General features: G+C 46.4%; 1 protein-coding gene across 2 annotated transcripts in view; it reads left to right on the top strand.

Annotated features, from left to right (window-relative positions):
- Positions 1-13,617, top strand: part of EHHADH (enoyl-CoA hydratase and 3-hydroxyacyl CoA dehydrogenase) — a 33,663-nt gene extending 20,046 nt beyond the window's left edge. For both annotated transcript variants that reach the window (XM_075507611.1, XM_075507610.1), the window contains exons 6-7: positions 3,130-3,471; positions 11,181-13,617. In XM_075507611.1, coding sequence (XP_075363726.1) covers positions 3,130-3,471; positions 11,181-12,451 — 1,613 coding nt within the window. In that variant the 3' untranslated portion in view covers positions 12,452-13,617. The remainder of the gene's footprint in view (positions 1-3,129; positions 3,472-11,180) is intronic.
- The last annotated feature ends 5,799 nt before the right edge of the window (positions 13,618-19,416 follow it).

Here is a 19,416-nt window from a genome sequence, read left to right as displayed (position 1 = left end):
TTGAAAAATTGCTGTAATTGCTTGTGGCAGGAAGTAGCTTGCAGCGTATGCTGCCTACCTCTTGCTGGCCTGCTGTAGTCTTCCTCAGCTGGAGGAGAAAATAGCTGCTGATCCTCTACACAGCAGACTTCTTTGAAGCTTTCCCTTCTTATATAATCATAGCTTGCTTTCTGACCACATCTGCTGATTGACCTTTATCATCTTCTCAGAACACAAAAGTATCAATGGCTTGCACCAAAGAGCCAAGGAAAATCAGTTCAGTTTAGACTAGCTCAGGCCCCAAAGGTATTAAACTCTGCATGGAAAGATGAATATGAGTTTCTGACTGTAAGCCACTAGGAGTAACTGTGGAGGAAGCATGTGTTTCTTCTGAGTGTCATAAACCGCAAAGGAGTAACAGGATACTGCTGTTAGGAAATTGCATGCTTTAAATGGAGACTGTTGGAGAAAGGCTTTCCGTTCCAATTGCAATGGCCTTTAGTGTGTCATCTCTGGGAAGATGTACAATATAAAGACATTTTAATCTCTCTCCAGGGCTCATGATTCTGGCTGCCACCTTCTTTAGGCAGAAGGTCTAGCAAAGCGTCCCTTTGACACAACCAGTTTGTGAAAGGTCTGACAAATTGGACTTGTCTCTGGCAGGCCCGAGACCACTGCAAGCCTGAGGAGCAGGGGTCCAGTTTCAACTTTGTTTCCCAGAAATTCACTAGCAGTTCACTGCACCAGGAAGACTGTTAGGCTAGCCCTGTCTCTTGCATGTGGAGTCCTGTAATATCTCGATGGTATTACATGGATGATTTTTTTTTTTGCTTTAAATAGCACAATATTTGATACTGCATGCTTACATGTTGCTTTTGCTGATAGAAGTTTTATAGACTTGATCTGTCCTTTGTGCCACCTGGACTACAAACCCTAATAGAACAAAAAGCAGGTATCTGTGCTAGCTCCTGTGCATGGATGATGCTTTTCCCTGCAGCACCGTTGTCTGATACTGTTCATCATGTTCCTGCTGCTTTGATTTCAGAAATCAAGCCGTGGGTGTCCCACACTGATCTCTTCTTCCGAGGTTTGGATTCGGATAATTTTTTCCTGTTCATAAATATGCCCTTAATTCTTATTAGCATTACAGAAGCAAAGACACTGCATGGAGATGCTGCAGAAATACTTAGCAAAACCTATTTAGCTTACAGCTAAATAAGAGTATTATTACAGGACCCTAGAAGAGTTACTTTTTTTTTTTTACTCTGAGGAACTGTCTCATGTCCTCCATCAGTATTTGTGCTTACAAGTACTATTTCCTATCTGAAGGCCAAGCTTAAAGGCTCCCAGTAGTATTCCTTTTTTACCAGTCCTTTCCACATCAGAGATGTCATATGAAGTCCCTTGATCTGTCCAGTCTTAAGTAGCCTTCCAGCCATCAGATCTGCTTTCTGGGACAAGCCTGAGGTTTCCTCTTGTGATGAAATAAAACCCATTATTAAGTCCTAAATAAAGGACTGTGGGTAAAGGGCATTTCTGTGTTAAAAACATACATTTAGGGGAGAAACAAAGGAATCCAAAATAAAGGAATGTTATCCTGACTAAAGCCTGCAATATTGGCAGATACAAACTATATTCACTGTTAATGTGAAAACATTATTTTTATGAACTCTGATTACAAGGGAAGCTACTTACACAGTGAGTGTTCATCTTTTTGTGTTCTCTAAAAGGCTTAATTAAAAAGCCTGAGCACTGAAGACCATTATTTCAGGAAATCAGTATCTTAACTCATCCTGGAAACTCATTTTTGTTTTTCTTAAACATTGCTCGGTCTTGGAGGAAGAGCTAGAGTCAGGACATGTTCTTTGGGCAACCATGATTGCAGTGCTGCCATTATTCCTGCTCTTCAGCAGCCTTTGTATGATTTCCTGCTCCTGAGTCTTCTGGTTATGCACTGGCACTTTCCTAACTCAGACAACAGGAAGAAAAAGGGGAGCTGGATGCAATATGCCACCTTTGAAGGAGGTGTGCCTCTGTGGCAGAGCTCATATAAGAGAAGCTAGGGCAGTAAGACTGTATACCAGAGAGCTTCTCAGCATAAAGTTCTCATTAGAGGGGGCCCACCCACCATCCTGCTTTGGTGGCCCTTCTGGGTGCTTCTGGGATCAGCACTGCAGCAGGCAGTGCAGTAACATTGTTACACAGTTAGTTAACGATCTGGATGTGACTATGATGACAAAAAGGGTCTTTGTGAAAATGTTGGAATATTAAAGGGATACATCCTGAATTTCTGATCATGTTCCTACACAGTCTTTACTGAGGCACGCTGCCATTAAGAGCATAGGAACAGCCTGAGTATGGGCAGATCAGAGCTCTCCTAGCAGGCACCAAGGTTTGTACTTCTGAAGAGGACTGAGAGGATTTTGGCATCTGCAATGTAACTAACTTCTCTCAATTAAAATCCTTTCTAGGTATCACCATAGCAACCTCTGTCTGTAATGAGCCTCATGTATTTTTGTGGCTGTTTGATTCACCCCTTGCTGACACAGAAGCATGAACTCTCCCTTGTTATTCATTTGCTCCCCGGCTCATGCTACATGAGCTCTCCTCTTGGTTAGTCCCAACATGAATAGAGGGACTCCTGCTGTCAGGGAAGAATTGAAGTCAGGGTGTATTTCCCAGTCTCTTATAAATGCCAGGGTCAGGACCCTGGCTGGAATGCATCTGGCTAGCAAAGTCGATTGGGCACCGAGTACTAAACAATACTGGAGGAAAACTTTAGTACTGAAGCTTATAGAAAGAGCCATATGAATGTGGCAGCTGAGACTGTGGAGTAAGAGAACTGGAGAAGTCAAGGCACTCTGTGTAGCTGAGAAAAGGAAGGAGAGAATTACTTTGAAATTGAAATCTTGCTTTTTTGAAGTCTGAGAAGGGACTTGAAATTGTAATTGTCAGAGCAAACAGAAAGCTAAAGAGAAATGTCAGAATGTTAGTTCTAGACCCAGATCACTGTGCCATGCAAGTCCTGATGCAGTTAGCTTAGGAGGCAAAGAGGTAGACTGCATTTCCAGTCTATGTAGAAAGGGGTGAAAATCTGTAGTCTTCCAGATGTGGATGCTTTGTTCTGTAACTCCATTTTTCTATCCCCAGGCCAGCCATTGGGACCCCGCAGGCTCAGCCTGAAGCCAGTTCCAAAACTGCCCAACATGGAAGCATTTCTCAGAGAGGCTCTTGTGAAGGTGAAGAAACAGGCCCACGGGTGCTTGGCTCCAGAGCTGTGCTTCCAGGCAGTCAAAGCCGCCACAGAGCAGACCTTTGCAGATGGAGTCCGGAAGGAGCAAGAGCTGTTTAACATCCTGCTGACTTCAGGCCAGGCCCAAGCACTGCAGTACGCTTTCTTCGCAGAGAGAGCAGTGCAGAAGTGGACAACACCCAGTGGAGCTTCATGGAAAAGTGCTTCCCCTCAGCCCATCCACAAAGCAGCTGTGATAGGTAAGGTAATGAAAAAGCTATTGTGGTTGTTGACTGTGTAGCTAACAGCAGAGCTGAAGGGGAGCAGGATGAGTATAATCGGGTTTTACTCATGGCAGAAGGCCGAGGTGGGATTCCCTAGCAGTCACTCACAGAGTCACTGGTACCCGTCACAGGCAAAGATACTCCACACCCACAGGTGACATGCAAGGAGGGAAATTGTCACTGCATTGGTAAGCTCAGAAATTCAGATTGCAAGTCACATCCCACTAGATTGTTACCTGATGCCACCTCTTTCTTTGGAAGAATAACTTTATCTCACTTCGGAGACAGCTTCATCTGTAGGCCATAAGCAGTCTGTTCCCTTTTAAATACTGCTATGTTGAGTCCTGGCTTTGTTCCATGTTATAAGCAGGTTTGCACGAAATTCTCCTCCTCCTGGTCTAGTTCTATACTGCAAGTGCATGTGCACAGAGTCACTCAGGGATATATTAATACAAAAATGTTTTGACAGCTGTATTTTAAGAAGATTTCATCTCACTGGGATCCACTCCTGCCATTTTGTAGCCCAGCAAGATAATGCCTTCATTAATTTTTTATAAGAGCAATTTAAATAAAACCTTTGATGCACTGCTGAAATTTTTAAAAAAGTATCTTTCAGCTCTGCCTGTTGATAGTAGCACTCAAAAAATGGTTAGACAAGTAATGGAGCACTTGAAAAACATCCATTCTGTTTCAGAGAAAGCTCACCAGATCAACACTGCTCTTTCCTGGGTACTTCTCAGGCCTCTTGTGCTCTGCAATATGAGCTCTCTGAAAGCTCATTTCAGACCATAGAAACACTTTTTTTTGGAAGTTCCTTTCTCTTCATTAGCTGCCATGCCATATTTTTAATGAAAATGGTTTTTAAACATTGGTCCACAAACCTTGTGAGGAGGATCTGTGACTGTTACAGCATTTAGGTAAAGAGGCATGAATTATTGCCAAGTTTATCATGTGACTTGAAGAGCACAGTGCTTTGGACATACGCAATCCCAGACAGGTCAGTCTTGCAACATGTGCTTTGGCAGGAAGCAGCTTGTGTTAAAGTTTTGTAGGAATGATCAGGTGACTAGAATGGGCATTCTTTGCTACATGCTGATAAATCATGCCAAAATAATACATTTGCAAAGTCCCAATCACAATGACAGTTTAGCCAGAAGGGCTATTTAGATCTGATCTGCTTATTTTGGTGCTGTAACAGAGCTAGAGGAAATTCTAACAACAAATGCAATCGCCATTTGAAAGTTTTGAGTAGAAACATAAACTGTTATCTTATTTCCAGACTGAACTGGCTGGGCTACATCTCCCATCCATTGGATTAGGTATTTGCATCTCATCTCCAGACAGGTTTCTGAATTCTGGTTTGAAATTGCCCCAACCTCTACCCCCAAGTTTCAGTGTTTTTGTAGCTGGTTACAGACAATGCTCAAGTTAACCCATACTTTTGCAGAACAAATAAACTAAGTGCTTAGATACTTTTGCTGCAGAGCACAATCTGTCACGCTCTGGTCATTTTCATGACTCTGAACTTCCCCTAATTTTTCAACACTCCATAAAGCATGCATAGCCAAAGTAGGAACAGTATTCCAGGAGTAATTATGCTAAGACCAGGTACCAAGATGTTTCTTCCTTGCTCCTACTTAGCATGCTCAAGGTAACAGCCAACTTTCATATTAGCCATGTTCAACACATCTTGTTAATGATGTACTGGCAGGGAGCACCTGCGCCCCAGGGATGGGGAGCCAACAGCAGTGACACCTCCCAGGGGAACAGAACCACAGAATCTTTGATGCTCAAAGGGACCTCAGTGTCATCTTGTCCAACCCCCCTGCTCAAACAGGGCCACCTAGAGCCAGTTGCCCAGGACCCATGTCCAGACAGCTTTTGAATATCTCCAAGGATGAAGGCTCTACAACCTCCCTGGGCAGCCTCTGCCACTGCTCAGTCACCCCCACAGTAAAAAAAAGTGTTTTCTTATGTTCAGATGGAACCTCCCATGTTTCAGTTTGTGCCCATTCCCTCTGGTCCTGCTACCGGGTGCCACTGAAAAGAGTCTGGTTCCATCTTCTTTAGACCTTCCCGTCAGGTATTTATATACATTGGTGAGATCCCCCCGAGCCTTCTCTAGGCTGGAGTCACAGCTCTCTCAGCCTTTCCTCATGAGACATGCTCCAGTCCCTTAATCATCTTAGTAGCCCTTCATTGAACTCACTCCGATAGCTCCATACCACTCTTGTACTGGGGAGCCCAGAACTGGACACAGTATTCCAGGTATGGTCTCACCAGCGCTAAGTAGAGGGGAAGGATCACCTCCCTCAACCTGCCAGCAAGACGACTCCTAATGTAGCCCAGTATACCATTAGCCTTCTTTGCCACAAGGCCATATTGCTGCTCACAGTCAACTTGGTCTCCACAGGGACCCCCAGCTCCTTTTCTGCAGAGCTGCTTTCCAGCCATTCAACTCCCAGCATATACTGGTACATAGGACTATTCCTCCCCAGATACAGGACTTTGTACTTCCCATTGCTGAACTTCATGAAGTTCCTATCAACCCATTTCTCCCTCTGGATGGCAGCACAACCCACTGCTGTATCAATTATTTACAGTACCTGAGCAAGGCAAGCAGGGCAGACCCAGAGATCGTGGCCAGGATCTACTAGAAGTACAGATTATCAAGCAAAGTTCACATAATGATGCAGGTCCAAGGTAAAGTTGGGAAGCCAGTCTGCAGGCTGAGGTCTAGATCAACAGTGTCCATAGCATGGCACAGCCACAGCAAGACACCAGAACTCCTCCAACATACCTTAGGAAGGGACTGAGGACCCAGATCTGAGCTTAAATGGGACTCCGAGGCCCATGGGCAGTGCGTGTGGGTGGAGGCTCCAGGTGTAGCTGGAAGGGGTCGTTAAAGCTTATCAAGTGCACTCAGGATCTTGACATTTACCAAGACTCCTAATGCCTTTTCTGAATCACTGCTTCTATCAATACAGCCCCACGTCCCATGTTATACTTCATTTGATAAGTGACATCTCCTATTTTGGAGGTTATTGATCACCTCCTTTTAACTCTGAATCCCACACCATATTAAGTGTCACTGCTTTCCATCACTTCTTTCTGCCACCCCACTGTGCTTTTCCTCCTTCCTCTGGAAGGTTTTCCTCCTATTTTGCCTTTTGATATCAGTGAAGTTGCAAGTCCGTTAGAGACAGGCATAGAACATGCCAACACAATTGTATTTTTTCTTTCAGGGTGATGTAACAAAAAGTCATTCGCCAGCCAGTACCATGCTGTACAGTATCTCATAATTTCACAATCTTGATCTTAAGTACATTCTTGCAGCACCAGAAATCAAAATCTTAGGGATGATTTTTGAAGGACTGACACCTTTTAAAATAGTGCTGCTCATCCATGTAAGTATTGAGTCTACCTAGGTGATCCAGGGTCTCTCTGTTTTCACTGCAGAGAGGAGGGCAGTCAGAGCAAGATATTGCATCCATTTTGGATGGTTGGAAATCATGGAGGCCCCATTTTCCAGTAGACAGTGCTGTGCTGTTTCACACACTAAAATCATGTTGCATTATGCTGCCATCTTTTATTTTTGCACAATGGGAAGCAACTGAGAACATCACATTGACTTCCTCCTCCTTCAGTACCTTTTCTGCAGGCACAGAAGACCTTTAGGGTATGGAAGCAATGCCATGAATGCTAGAGGAGCCTTGCTTTGTGGCTCCCCTGTCTGTCCAATATTAGCAGGAACTTGTTGGAGGGAGCTGGCACATTGCTTGCTGACCATGTCTTAATGCAGATTCAACATCAAGGATGATCTATCATTTTTGTGGGCATGCTTGATAGATAGCATTGCTGATGAACTGGCAACCATTCCTGTGCAGTGCTGGCTTCCCATCAGCTGCCTTTGTCTGCATTTTGCTCACTGAAAGACTGATAAGTGGGTAACACCCAGCTATGTGGGATCCCTCCTGCTCTTGGCCTAGCTGTCCTTGACTGTCTTCAGCCACAGGCAATGTCACCTATTTCATTTGCTTCTGCTTGTTCTGAACTCTTGCTCCCATCTCTTTCCACTTTCTCTGGTTCCTCATCACCCAGAAAAAGAGTTCTTCTCTGTCCCTTCTGCAGTCTTCCCATAGCTCCCTGCCTGCCTTAAGTATCACATTTCTGCTTGAAATTAATATCCTGAAGTAGAGAAAGAAGCAGCTCCAGTCTGCAGCAGTCCGCCACCGCCAATTGCTCATTGTTGTTTTTAACAGGAAAACTGGAACAGTCTTTGCATATTTTTACCAATCTATAAAGTATTATTTCCATTGCCTGGCATTTTAAAGTCCAAATATTCATTATAGTTCAGAATATTTTCCACTGATCTGTATTTCTCTAGTGCGTGTGACTGTACATGAGTTGCTTTGTACATATTTTGAGTTCATTTGTTTTGAAATTTGTTTTTAAAGTCCTTCAATTAATTTTGCATGATTTTTCATATTCTAAGTACCTCATGTGACAGATCAATAATTAACAGTCATTATTCACTCAGCTTGCCCAGCAAATGGATTTGTCATATCCATATTTGGCCTGAAATTACATGGGTTAAAGTGTATTTTTATTTATATGTCAAAGCTACATTTCACAACAAAAGACCAGAAACAAGATGGCTAGACACTGTTCTTTTTCCTGAAGCAGTTTTCAGTCTTATTTTGAAAGATGTGCCTTGGGCATGAAAGATGGTAATGCGGCTCTGTCCCCTGCGTGGAAGATAGGAATATAGGGGTTTTTCGTGGTTTGGAGGAAGTGAGAGCACTATTGAGGAAGAAAACGGAACATACAGTAGAAATTCTGGAGTAGTTCCTAGCCGTGTTTTGGTCTGTGTGGTCTGAGCTGAGCATGTGACGTTTCCCTTCCTCCTTCTTCTACAGCCTTCTACACATGTAAGGCCCAATGATTCGCTACCATTTTTTTCTGCTCTAATATATTCTTCCCCAAGATCACTCGGCTTTATAAAATTGTAAAGGGGAGTCCTGAGAAATGCTTCTTTCCCTGCTAGGTAGCCAAATCTCTCCTTAGTTTTATAGCCCAGTTTTAGAAAATATTTCCAGGGGAGTCATGCTGTGCAAGCTCTAATGTAACAAAACCCTTGGGGCTTTCATTATTCTCTCTGCCAGCTTCATTAAACATCATTTCATACAGGCCAGTGAAGAGTTATGTAGTAAGTTGAGAGACAGCTTTTCTAGGTCAGAAACAAGCTTGGCAAACTCATATCTTATCTATAAGCCTATTCCCATGGCCTAGAAAGTGAAGTACTACAAGCATGTATGCCTGTCTGTCATGGGATGGCTAAATCCTAGATGGGAGTACTCATACTGCATGTGGACAAAAGCAAACAGGGGAATCAGCTAACACCACTGCAGAACTTCCCTTGAAAAGAAGGCTGGAGAACCTCTGCTCATGGAAGAGGTTTTGATTTAGGAAGGAGCAGTGTGTTCATATTGCGAGAGAACTGCTAAGATTTCAGTCATGAGACTGAAGCTGAGAGGAAAAGGAGTTAATAAGGCCCAGGATGTGTGCATTATTTCTTTAGTAGAGCTTGGAAATTCTAGGGAGAAATCCCAGGTCTCCACCCTGGAAAGGAAGAAGAGGCTTCAAGAGGGAGCCATGCAGAACCCAGATGTGGAACTGCAAACCCTTGATGTTGTCTAAAGAGAGCTTTAAAATGGGGCCGGGCTTGGTGGGTATGCATCAGGTGGTGAGTTACCCTCCTGCACTGTCTGAGAAGAAAGCAAAGACTTTTTTCCCCAAAGACAGGGAAAAAACTGTCTCTGAATGTCCCTGCTGCCACATCCAAGCCTCTGAGTACTGAGCATAGTGGGAGAAGCTATTTGTGTTTGTGTTTTTTTCAGTCAGCAAACCATGGACACTGAAATACTAAGAACTGATTCATGTTATTCTAGTTTTATTTTCAAATTAGTTTTTAGTAGTACTTGATTATGAAGTAGCAAATCTAATTTCCTAGACAAGAACTTCAGCATTTGCTTGGGAGTGTAAGGGTTTATAAGCAGGCTGCCAGATAGTGATGTCTGTAAAATCTATCTTCTAGTGGCTAAGCAGGGAATGTTTTAAATGTCTTGTGTGTACACAAGCTGAGGGTGGACAGGACTAAACCATGGGTGGGTAGCTTGCAGGAAAAACATACTACCTTGTTTGACCTTGATTGTTGGAACTTGTTTAACTGATGACATAATTTCAGCTCTTCTTTACAAAGCTGCTTTAGACAAATTTTTAATCCCCTTGTTTCTGTTTACTGGTTTAGCTGACTTTCATTTGTAAACCTGGGATTAAAAAAAATAATTTTTACAGAATTATAACAAACCTGTACTTTGTCTGGTTGTTGCTTTATTTAGATTATTAATAATCCTCCCATTCAGATGCTTCGCACTTTTAAAGCTAGTAAAATTGTGCTGGCCTTCTCTTACTAGTTTGTATTAACTTAGTCCGAAAAGCATCCATCATGGGAGAGCAGGATAAACAGCATGGGTTGTGTATCACAGGAAAGTGTAAGCATGCAGCTTCTTTTAATGAAATAGAGGGCAGAGCCGGTGGAAGGGCTCAGAAAGAGGGAGGGGATCAAGCCAGTAATCTCTACACTGGTATTCCTGGGGGTATGAGCTGGTAATAGCACATTTATGGATCTTGAAGAAAAAGAATACAGCTTGAATGGATGCTCAGTTACAGGAATTCTGGGAAAGCACTTTAACTGTATGGTTGGACAAAGAAGGCTCTGTCTTTGAGAATCTTTAGAAGTTAGGGATCACCCGTGTTGGAGGACTTGTAGAGTTCCCAGTGGGCAGAGATGCCTGATATAAAGTGCGAACAGCAAGCAAAAGGCTCCTGATGGTCCAGAGTGATTAAAAAGGAGATAGAAGATGTTGCAATCTGGATTAAGAACACTGTGTTAGTTCCATCCTGTTTGACCTGGTGACAAGAGACATACAAGACATTAGAGACAAAGTTCAGAGAAGATCAGTGTCCAAGATCAGCTGCATTTTGTTTGTTTTAAAGATTACACAGTGAAGTGCAGAGGGAGAAGAGGAAAGGGACAAAGAGGAAGCTTGGAAGGAGGGAGAAACCAATTGTCTGAGCTTTGCTGGTATTAAAATCTCTGGGTGCAGTGTGTTTGCTTACACTAATATTCTTCTATGAGTGCCCATAAAGGACCATCTCACAGGAAGAGAAAGGCACTGATATCCTCAGGGTGAAGCTTGCTTATGAAACTGTCTGCTAGAAGTTGTTAACAAGGTTGAAGCTGAAACTCAGATCTCCTGTCTTTGATGCCCAGGTTCTAACTCTTAAGTGATGCTGGTTTCCATAGGTATAAAACTTTGCAGGGAGAAGACATGAATCACATGGTCTGTATACACTGGAGTGAATCCCACTAATATTTTGTAAGCTTGAGAGGACATTAACTTGCCTTTATGCTACTGCTTTTCAAACATTTAGGCTTACTGAAAGGGAGAATTCACCTTCCTTTTTCCCAGTCTTCAATTCTTTTTTCTGTCTGTGCACCACTCATTTTGCATAGGCTTCTGCTTTTTATCCTGGAAATACAAAGGAAGTGATACTGTCAAGTGATTAATTGTAACATTTTCTATTCATAGTCTCTGATTCTGTCTCACTTTTATCCCTAGGGCTGGGAACAATGGGCCGAGGCATTGTGACTTCTCTGGTTAAGGCCAACATACCTGTGGTAGCCCTCGAGCAGAATCTGGAGTATCTGAACATGGGAAGAAAGGCTGTGATGCTCCTTTTGGAACGTGAGGCTATGAAAATGGAGCAGGGTGCTCAAACCCTACGTTTCCATAACCCCGCACGTCTCCAGTTCACTGTGGACTTTGATGTGTTGCAGGATGTAGATCTAGTTATTGAGGCTGTGTTTGAGAACATGGCACTAAAGAAGGAAATATTCCAAAAGATATCAAGAATCTGCAAGCCAGGGGCCTTTCTGTGTACAAACACATCAGCCCTGAACATTGATGAAATAGCTTCTGCCACGCGCTGCCCACAGCAGGTCATTGGCACGCACTTCTTCTCCCCTGCTCATGTGATGAGGCTATTAGAAATAATCTATGGCCTTCACACATCCGCCACCGCCATTGCCACTGCTATGCAGCTAGCCAAAGCACTGAAAAAAGTTGGAGTGGTGGTAGGGAATTGTTTTGGGTTTGTTGGGAACCGGATGATGTTTCCATACGTTCAACAGGCAGTTTTCCTTTTAGAGGAAGGAAGCAGACCAGAAGCCATAGATCAGGTTCTTGAAGATTTTGGATTTAAGATAGGACCTTTCCGAATGTCTGATCTTGCTGGGCTGGATGTGGGCTGGAGGTCTCGAAAGGGCCAGGGCCTCACCGGGGCCTCACTACCTCCAGGAACACCTGCTCGCCAGCGGCATGGCCATCGCTACAGCCCACTGCCAGATCTTCTGTGTGAGAATGGCAGGTTCGGCCAGAAAACTGGAAAAGGCTGGTATCAGTATGAGAAGGCTGGGGGCAGGACAGCCAAACCAGATCCATGGCTTCACAACTTCCTGGCCCAGTACAGAGACACCCATCACATCAAGACCCGCTTTATAGACCAGGAAGAAATCCTGGAGCGGTGTTTGTTTCCCCTCATGAATGAAGGGTTTGACATCTTGGCTGAGGGAATAGCATCTGGCCCAGAACACCTGGATGTAATTTATATCAATGGCTACGGGTGGCCAAAGCACAGGGGTGGCCCCATGTTCCATGCTTCCACCATCGGGCTCCCTCGTGTTCTGGCTAAACTGCAGAAATACTCTGAGGCCCACCCTGATGTTCCCGGGCTACGGCCCAGTGCCTTTCTGAAAAAGCTGGTAGCTATGGGGAACCCTCCCCTCAAAGACTGGATGTCCTACCTAAGCCGGCAGAGCAACAAGCTGTGATTTCATTGATGCCTGCTATATAAATTCAATGGAGGCTGATCTCATGAAACAGGTGCTGTAATTGCACTGTCTTTTCCAATCAAAACCAAAGTGCTACAGGCTCATAAACAATGTCACTGACCTTCCTGGGCCTTTGCAGATAATAACTTTGGCCGATGATTGATCTCAATCTCCCTCTTGCTGCAGGTAACCACTGCCATCACCCACGCTTCCCACTACCAGCCTTACCCACCTGCTTTGCAGATTGCTGTGTAAAGGCCCGTCTCATTTTGGTCTGCCTTCAGGTCTTCACAGCTATACATCTCTTCCAGTCTGTCTTTGTGGAAGGGAGGGAGCAGCATCCACAGCCCACAAAGCAAATCAGGGTAGGAGGCAAGAGATGGTCACAATTCACCTGAGACTGGATCTACCAGATCCTGCCCTAAGTCTATTTCCCAGTTTGTTAAGGTCTCTCCTGTGCTGCCCACCTCCACTGGATTCCCTGGATCTCCCACAGACAGACAGCTGGAGCCTGTTTCCTTCTCGCTGCTCAGGGAGAGACGGCACAAGGGGTGCAGCACCTTTCAGAGGTAAAGTCAAATGAATTGGAGAGAGCAGGTTTGGGCAGAGAGCAAGGGGCAGGGCTGGTACCATCCTCCTCCCTGCTGCAGAGGAAATTCTAATGACAGAAAAGCCACAAATGGATTGACCCGACTAACCTGCCCTGTGGTGTTGGCTCACGACTGGCCTTCTGCATCCAGACTCCATCCTCCATTATCATTTTCCCCACCTGGCTTTGTCCAAGCAGAAGCATCTTCTGGCATCTCTTAAGCGTCCATACATGTTGCCATCACTCCCCCTATCTTGCCTGCCTACAGCTACCAGGTCTTGGGGCTCAGCATGCTCTAATTGACCAGACTGAAGCCTGACCTTGCACTTACCGGGTTTTCACATGGGCAGAGGGCACACCAAGAAGTACATGGCTCAAGAGGTGTGTAGGCAGGAACGTTGCTGCAGACACACAGAGAGGCGGCAGATCTCTAGCAGAGAGCAGAGAGAGAGGGAGCCAAACTTGCTCCAGGTTTGATGCTTTGCAACAAATTCTCCCATTTCTCGTGTCTAGTGAATGTATCTTCCAGTCCAGTGTGGGGAATAGCTTGGTCTGGGTTCCCTTCTCAGGAAGATTATAATTGGATGTCTAACTTTTGCTTTTTATTTTAATAAAAGTGCTTGGATTATCTAATGACAGATTATATATCATATCATATGGAAAAGCAGAAGAAGGAAAATGTGCTTGTTCTTTCTTTATACATACCTCCATCGCTTCTCTACATGGTAGAATTAGATAATTTTCCTGTTTGTGGAGCAGTTTGTGTTTGAAAAGGCTGCACGCTTCTTTTTTCTAAATATATCTTATTTTACCCTTTATCTACCCCTGTCCTTCAGTGGGTGAGGGTGCAAAACTGAGGGCAGGAAACCCTTCAGAAGTCACAAGCCAACCCAAGTGCCTGGTTCCAGGGAGGATTTTTCTCCATGACCAGAGAAAGAGCTAACTCTAGGCCCAGAAAACTGCTACAGTTTCCCCTGAATCACTTGTGTGCCACAGCTGAGAGCAATCCAGCATTTGCTCAAAGGTGAAGCGCTGCTTCCATGTGAGCAGACTCCATGTGACATGTTACACAACAGCACTGGCTGGTGCTGGCGGCTGTCACATCATCTGTAGGACAGCTCTGGACACGATGCACTGCCCGTGCTAACATCCCCTCTCCTGTGCCTCGTGCCGTGGTGTTCACCCATTCTGGAGATCAGTTGGCAAAGGGCAATTCCCCTTGCAGCGGCAGTGGGCTGCGGAGAAGAGGGCATGCCCTTCCTCTGTAGGAGAGATGCTGGTCTCAGGATATTGAGACTCACCAGCTTCTACCCTGTGGCCAAAATGCCTCTCCTCGCCTGCAGCACTTTTTTGCTGGTGCATTTCATGTGTCCATTCCCCTTCTCATCTCCCCTCATGGAAATTACTGAGAACAGAGGTGGTTCACACTAGTAATGTCTCTCCTGACAGAAGTTCATTTGTAAATTCATACGACCAAATCAGCACAGCATTGATCTGTCTGCTTTACGTCCCAGCCAGCCATCGGTGACATTGCTGGCGCTGAGAGGTTGCATTCGCAACTCCGAGAGGGCAGGTGCGAGGCTCCCTGCAGCTGGCAGGAGTGTGTGGCAGTCCCTGCCTCTCGACTGCTCTGCTTGCAGCAGGGCGAGAGCGTGCCGAAAGGTAACTGCAGCTCCCCAGCCCCGCAGGGCAGCGGCCCATGCTCCGCAGCCTCATTCGAAGCCCTTGATGTCTGCTGACATGCAATCTAATCAGAAAGCACCAGGGTGTTCTGTGAGCCTCTTTGGTAAGTTGTTAAAATAACAGCCTTGCGAAGTCCCCGATCAGCTCAAATATGCAGTGATACCAGAAATATGCCCAAGTGAAATGTTTCTTCATTTAACAGGGAGAGAACACAGCCCCACGCAGAGGAGAACTTGATAACCACTTGGTACAGGATTAGTTTTCCCACCTGTCCTTTTAAACCAGCTAACTATTTTCACTCAGTGAGAAAATATCTGTTAAAAGCGTTTTCCAGGTAAAACCATCCCTACTGGCAAGGAACGTCCCTGGTTCTGCTCACTTGTTGCAAGTCTGACCATTCTAAGCTACGTGAGTGCGAGCTGAGGTTGTACAGTTCTCCAGCATGGTGAGGCCTTGGCAACACATTGTAAGCTGGCTCTAGTCCATCCTTAATCTTTGGGCCCTGCTTCTACTTTCATGTGAGTGTCTGCCTGCAGATCTATGCTTTCTGCGCAGCAGGGACGCTTGCTTTCAGTGCTGAGAATATTCGGTTTCAGTCCTGCGAGTAGCTGTGGTCTCTCACATGCAGCTGCAGAATTGTTAGATGTCTTTAATTAAGTCGGTGAACTCTGCCAGTGCAGCAGATGCCTCCATTAACTGCTCAGCCACAGGCACTTTGCAAAACAGTAGAATGGGAGTGCTCCAAAGGAGACAATTGCTTTAGCTTTGATCAGCGTCCCCTGCAGCACTGGGCCTTCAAAGGGAGGCAAAAAGCTCCCTGCCTTATGGCGTGCTAAGAAGCTCTGTCCTGCAGCGCATGTCCAAACTGGATGGGGCGCTTGAGTCTCATCAGAAGCACCTACACCCATTTCTGTAACCCATAGTTCACCTTCCTTCACTTTATTTCTTTTTAACAGAAAGTGATCCTACAGCCCAGGCTGGGTCTGAGAGCAGCTCTGGAGGTGAAACAGCAGTGGAGAGGGAGGGCTTCGTGCAAGCAGGTAGAAGAGGCAGTTTTCCTTGGGCCAGGGGTCTCGTGGGAGCTGAGCTGCATCCCCTGTTTGCTGCTGGTGGGCTCCAGGGAACAGGAGGACAACAGGACAGTGTCAAAGAAACTCCTGATTTTGCAGTCAGTTTCTCCTCTGCTTGCAAACAGCTAAGCAAGGTCCTGAATGTCTGCAGGTTTCAGGGGGATTTTGGCAAAACAAAGGCAGGTAAGCCTTGAGGAGTGATTCAGAAAACTCACTTTCCAGTGCAATTAACCCTGGAGGCACTTAAAATCTGCAGGCCTGTGAAGCTCCCTCAGTCCTGATGACCAGTGCCAAGGAAGGCTTAAAGCCCCCTGCTCAGTGCAGCTGGGCACTCATCTCCTGCCCAGTTAGGCTGTTTAACAGGTCCTGTCCCTAAGGCACAGTGTAAACCTCCCTGCCACCCTTAGCCAGCTCCAATTGCTTTTGTCCCAGCGATCAAAACCAGCCCCAGAAACGTCCCTTCAGCCCGGTGAAAAGCTCTCCCTCGAGCTGGGGGTGACCAGCCTGCTGAGAGGGAGAGGTTGTAGCCCCCAGTTGCACATCCCAGGATGCGAGGGCATAAGCTGGGACACAGTGGTGTGTGCCCAGGGCTCACCTGGTGCTGAGATGCTGCAGGAGGGAGTGAAAGATTCCCCAGGACCATGTAAGGGCAGGAAGGGCAGCAGCAGACCAGGTATGTGCTGACTGCCCGTGTGCATTGATTGAAAGGAGCTGGGTGTACCACAGGTGGGTGTTCCAGCCCTCTCACTCTGGCATCTGGCCCATCTGCTGAGGCAAAGCGTTTGTCCCCACTCCTAGAATGAGGGAGGGTTCAGTTCAGAAGGGACCAGCAGGACCATTTTGTGCAGCCTCCATTGTAACACAGGCCAGAGGCTTCCCCTAACGAGCCCTGCACCATCTGGCTGGTTAAACTCCATCCTTCAGCGCCTTTGCTCTGTGAGGGAAGGGTGCTGTGGGTGTGCAGGTGGGGACTATTGTGTAAACGCATACGGCAAATGGGTTTGGCAGCCTGACTCGGGGACAGGGCAGTGCACGGGGTAGGAGCTGCTCACCTGTACGTGGTGTTTTGGTGGGTCTTAGCCTTGTGTGTGGCTCAGCACCGGTGCAAGCAGTGAAATGTCCCAGGGCCAGCAGCAGTGCAGGGAGCTGGTCTGTGCTGCAAGTCAGGGATGCTGGTCAGAGCTTGTTCAAAGTCTCAGTGCAACTCTCTGCTCCCTTGTTTTTTCCCATAAAGTGCATAGCTGATCACAGTGATACAGAATCACAGAATCACAGAATCATACAGGTTGGAAAAGACCTTTAAGATCATCGAGTCCAACCATAAACCTAACACTGCCAAAACCATCACTACACCATGTCTCTAAGCACCTCATCCAAACGTCCTTTAAATACCTCCAGGGATGGTGACTCCACCACTTCCCTGGGCAGCCTGTTCCAATGCTTGATAACCCTCTCGGTGAAGAAAAATTTCCTAATATCCAGTCTAAACCTCCCCTGGCGCAACTTGAGGCCATTTCCTCTTGTCCTATCACTTGCTACCTGGATACACCTGCAGCTTGGTTGTTCTTAAGCTTTTTTTGTTGGCAAGAAGCAAATGATTCTCTCAGTGCATCTTCAGGAGGGTGTACAGCATGGGGACACCTCCGGGATCTATCCCAAGGACAGACCCCAAAGGAACTGTCTGGGAATATTCTGGAAAATACAGAAAAATAAGTATTTTTTGACTACTTCTGACAGAGAGCTACTGGGTATTGTACAAAGATAAGCGACTACAAAAATAACTGGTTTGATTTCTGTTCTAACAGAAAGCTGACTTCAACTCCCTTAGTACGGAGCAGAGGGGCAATAAAAACACAATTTACTTGTTTTTTTTATTGGGAAACAAGCCCACCACTACACTTAGGAAACCAAATAATGTAGCCACTGCTCAAGTTAAATCTAAACTTTAGTTTTGGCCTAAAGATACAGTTGTTGGAAAATAACAATACACTTTCATATCATTATTAACCAAAATTATATCTACTGATTATTTTACAAAATGGAAGACAAAGTTTATCAGTGTTTTTAAAATCACTGCATGCTTAGAAAGAAATGGTTTTGCTGATTAGGTGACCTGAGAATAAGTAGCATGAAGAATAAAACACAAAACAAGAACTGCCTGTGCCATGGGCCACATGTACAAGCAGCTCAGTCTCCTGCTCCACTGACTCTGGCACTGCAGGGACGATCTGTGTCCACCTGTCTCATAAAATAGCCAAGCGCCACACACTTGGAGCGTCCCAGATCACTTGATCTGTAATCCTGATCACCTGATCATAGAATGATAGAATCATTAAGGTTGGAAAAGACCTCTAAGATCATCTAGTCCAACCGTCAACCCAACACCTCCATGCCTACTAAACCATGTCCCAAAGTGCCACATCTACATGTTTTTTGAACTCCTCCAGGGATGGTGACTCCACCACCTCTCTGGGCAGCCTGTTCCAATGCTTGACCACCCTTTCAGTAAAGAAATTTTTCCTAATAGCCAATCTCAGCCTCCCCTGGCACAACTTGAGGCCATTTCCTCTCGTCCTATTGCTAGTTACTTGGGAGAAGAGACTGACAGCCACCTCGCTACAACCTCCTTTCAGGTAGTTGTAGAGAGCAATAAGGTCTCCCCTCAGCCTCCGCTTCTCCAGGCTAAACAACCCCAGTTCCCTCAGATGCTCCTCATAGGACTTGTTTTCCAGACCCTTCACCAGCTTCATTGCCCTTCTCTGGACACACTCCAGCACCTCAATGTCTCTCTTGTAGTGAGGGGCCCAAAACTGAACACAGTATGCAAGGTGCAGCCTCACCAGTGCCAAGTACAGGGGAACGATCACTTCCCTAGTCCTGCTGGCCACACTATTCCTGATACAAGCCAGGATGCTGTTGGCTTTCTTGGCCACCTGGGCACACTGCTGGCTCATGTTCAGCTGGCTGTCAACCAGCACCCCCATCTTGTAATCAAGCCTGCTTGCCTCCTTCTCACACTCCTTGGAGGCTGCCACCCAGATGCAAGGGTGCCTGGATCCCATTTAACAAGCCCAGTGAGGTCCAGAGAGGAGCTCCGCACACCCTGTCATGGCAGGGGTGAGAGGGGGATGCTGTGGGGAGCTGGTTGGCCCAGGAATGCCTGGCACTGTGGCCCGCTGGCATTAATCATCTCTGCTGGGAGCCAGGCTGGCTTAGCCAGGACTGGTCGCTACTCATGCACGTGTGCTCCTGCCACTACAAGATGCCTTTGAAAATCAGTTAAATCTCATAATGGGTCAAAATTTACAGCAGGTGCCCTTGCGTGCACACCTCGGCGCAGCACAGCTGGTGTTCCCAGTGTAACACAGCGCGTAGGGCAGCCCGAGGCGTGACCCGACCTCTGGCCAGCCCGGCCTCGGGACGCCGCGGTGGACCACCTTGCTCCCGGAGCGGCTTTGCCCTTGTGTTACCGCCGCACGCCCGGGTCTGCCCACCCCCGTCCCGGCTCCGGGCGGCCGTCGGGGGCCGGGGCAGCGGGCGGTGCTGAAGGACGGGCGGGAGGGGCGGCAGCCCGCCGACCCGGGGCGGGGCGGGGAGGAGCCGGCGGGGCGGGCGGCCGGGCC

The sequence above is a fragment of the Mycteria americana genome, chromosome 7 (genome assembly GCF_035582795.1).
Source record: "Mycteria americana isolate JAX WOST 10 ecotype Jacksonville Zoo and Gardens chromosome 7, USCA_MyAme_1.0, whole genome shotgun sequence".
NCBI classification, from domain to species: domain Eukaryota; kingdom Metazoa; phylum Chordata; class Aves; order Ciconiiformes; family Ciconiidae; genus Mycteria; species Mycteria americana.
The sequence above is the reverse complement of the archived record's forward strand: the minus strand, read 5'-3'. Positions and strand labels throughout refer to the sequence as shown.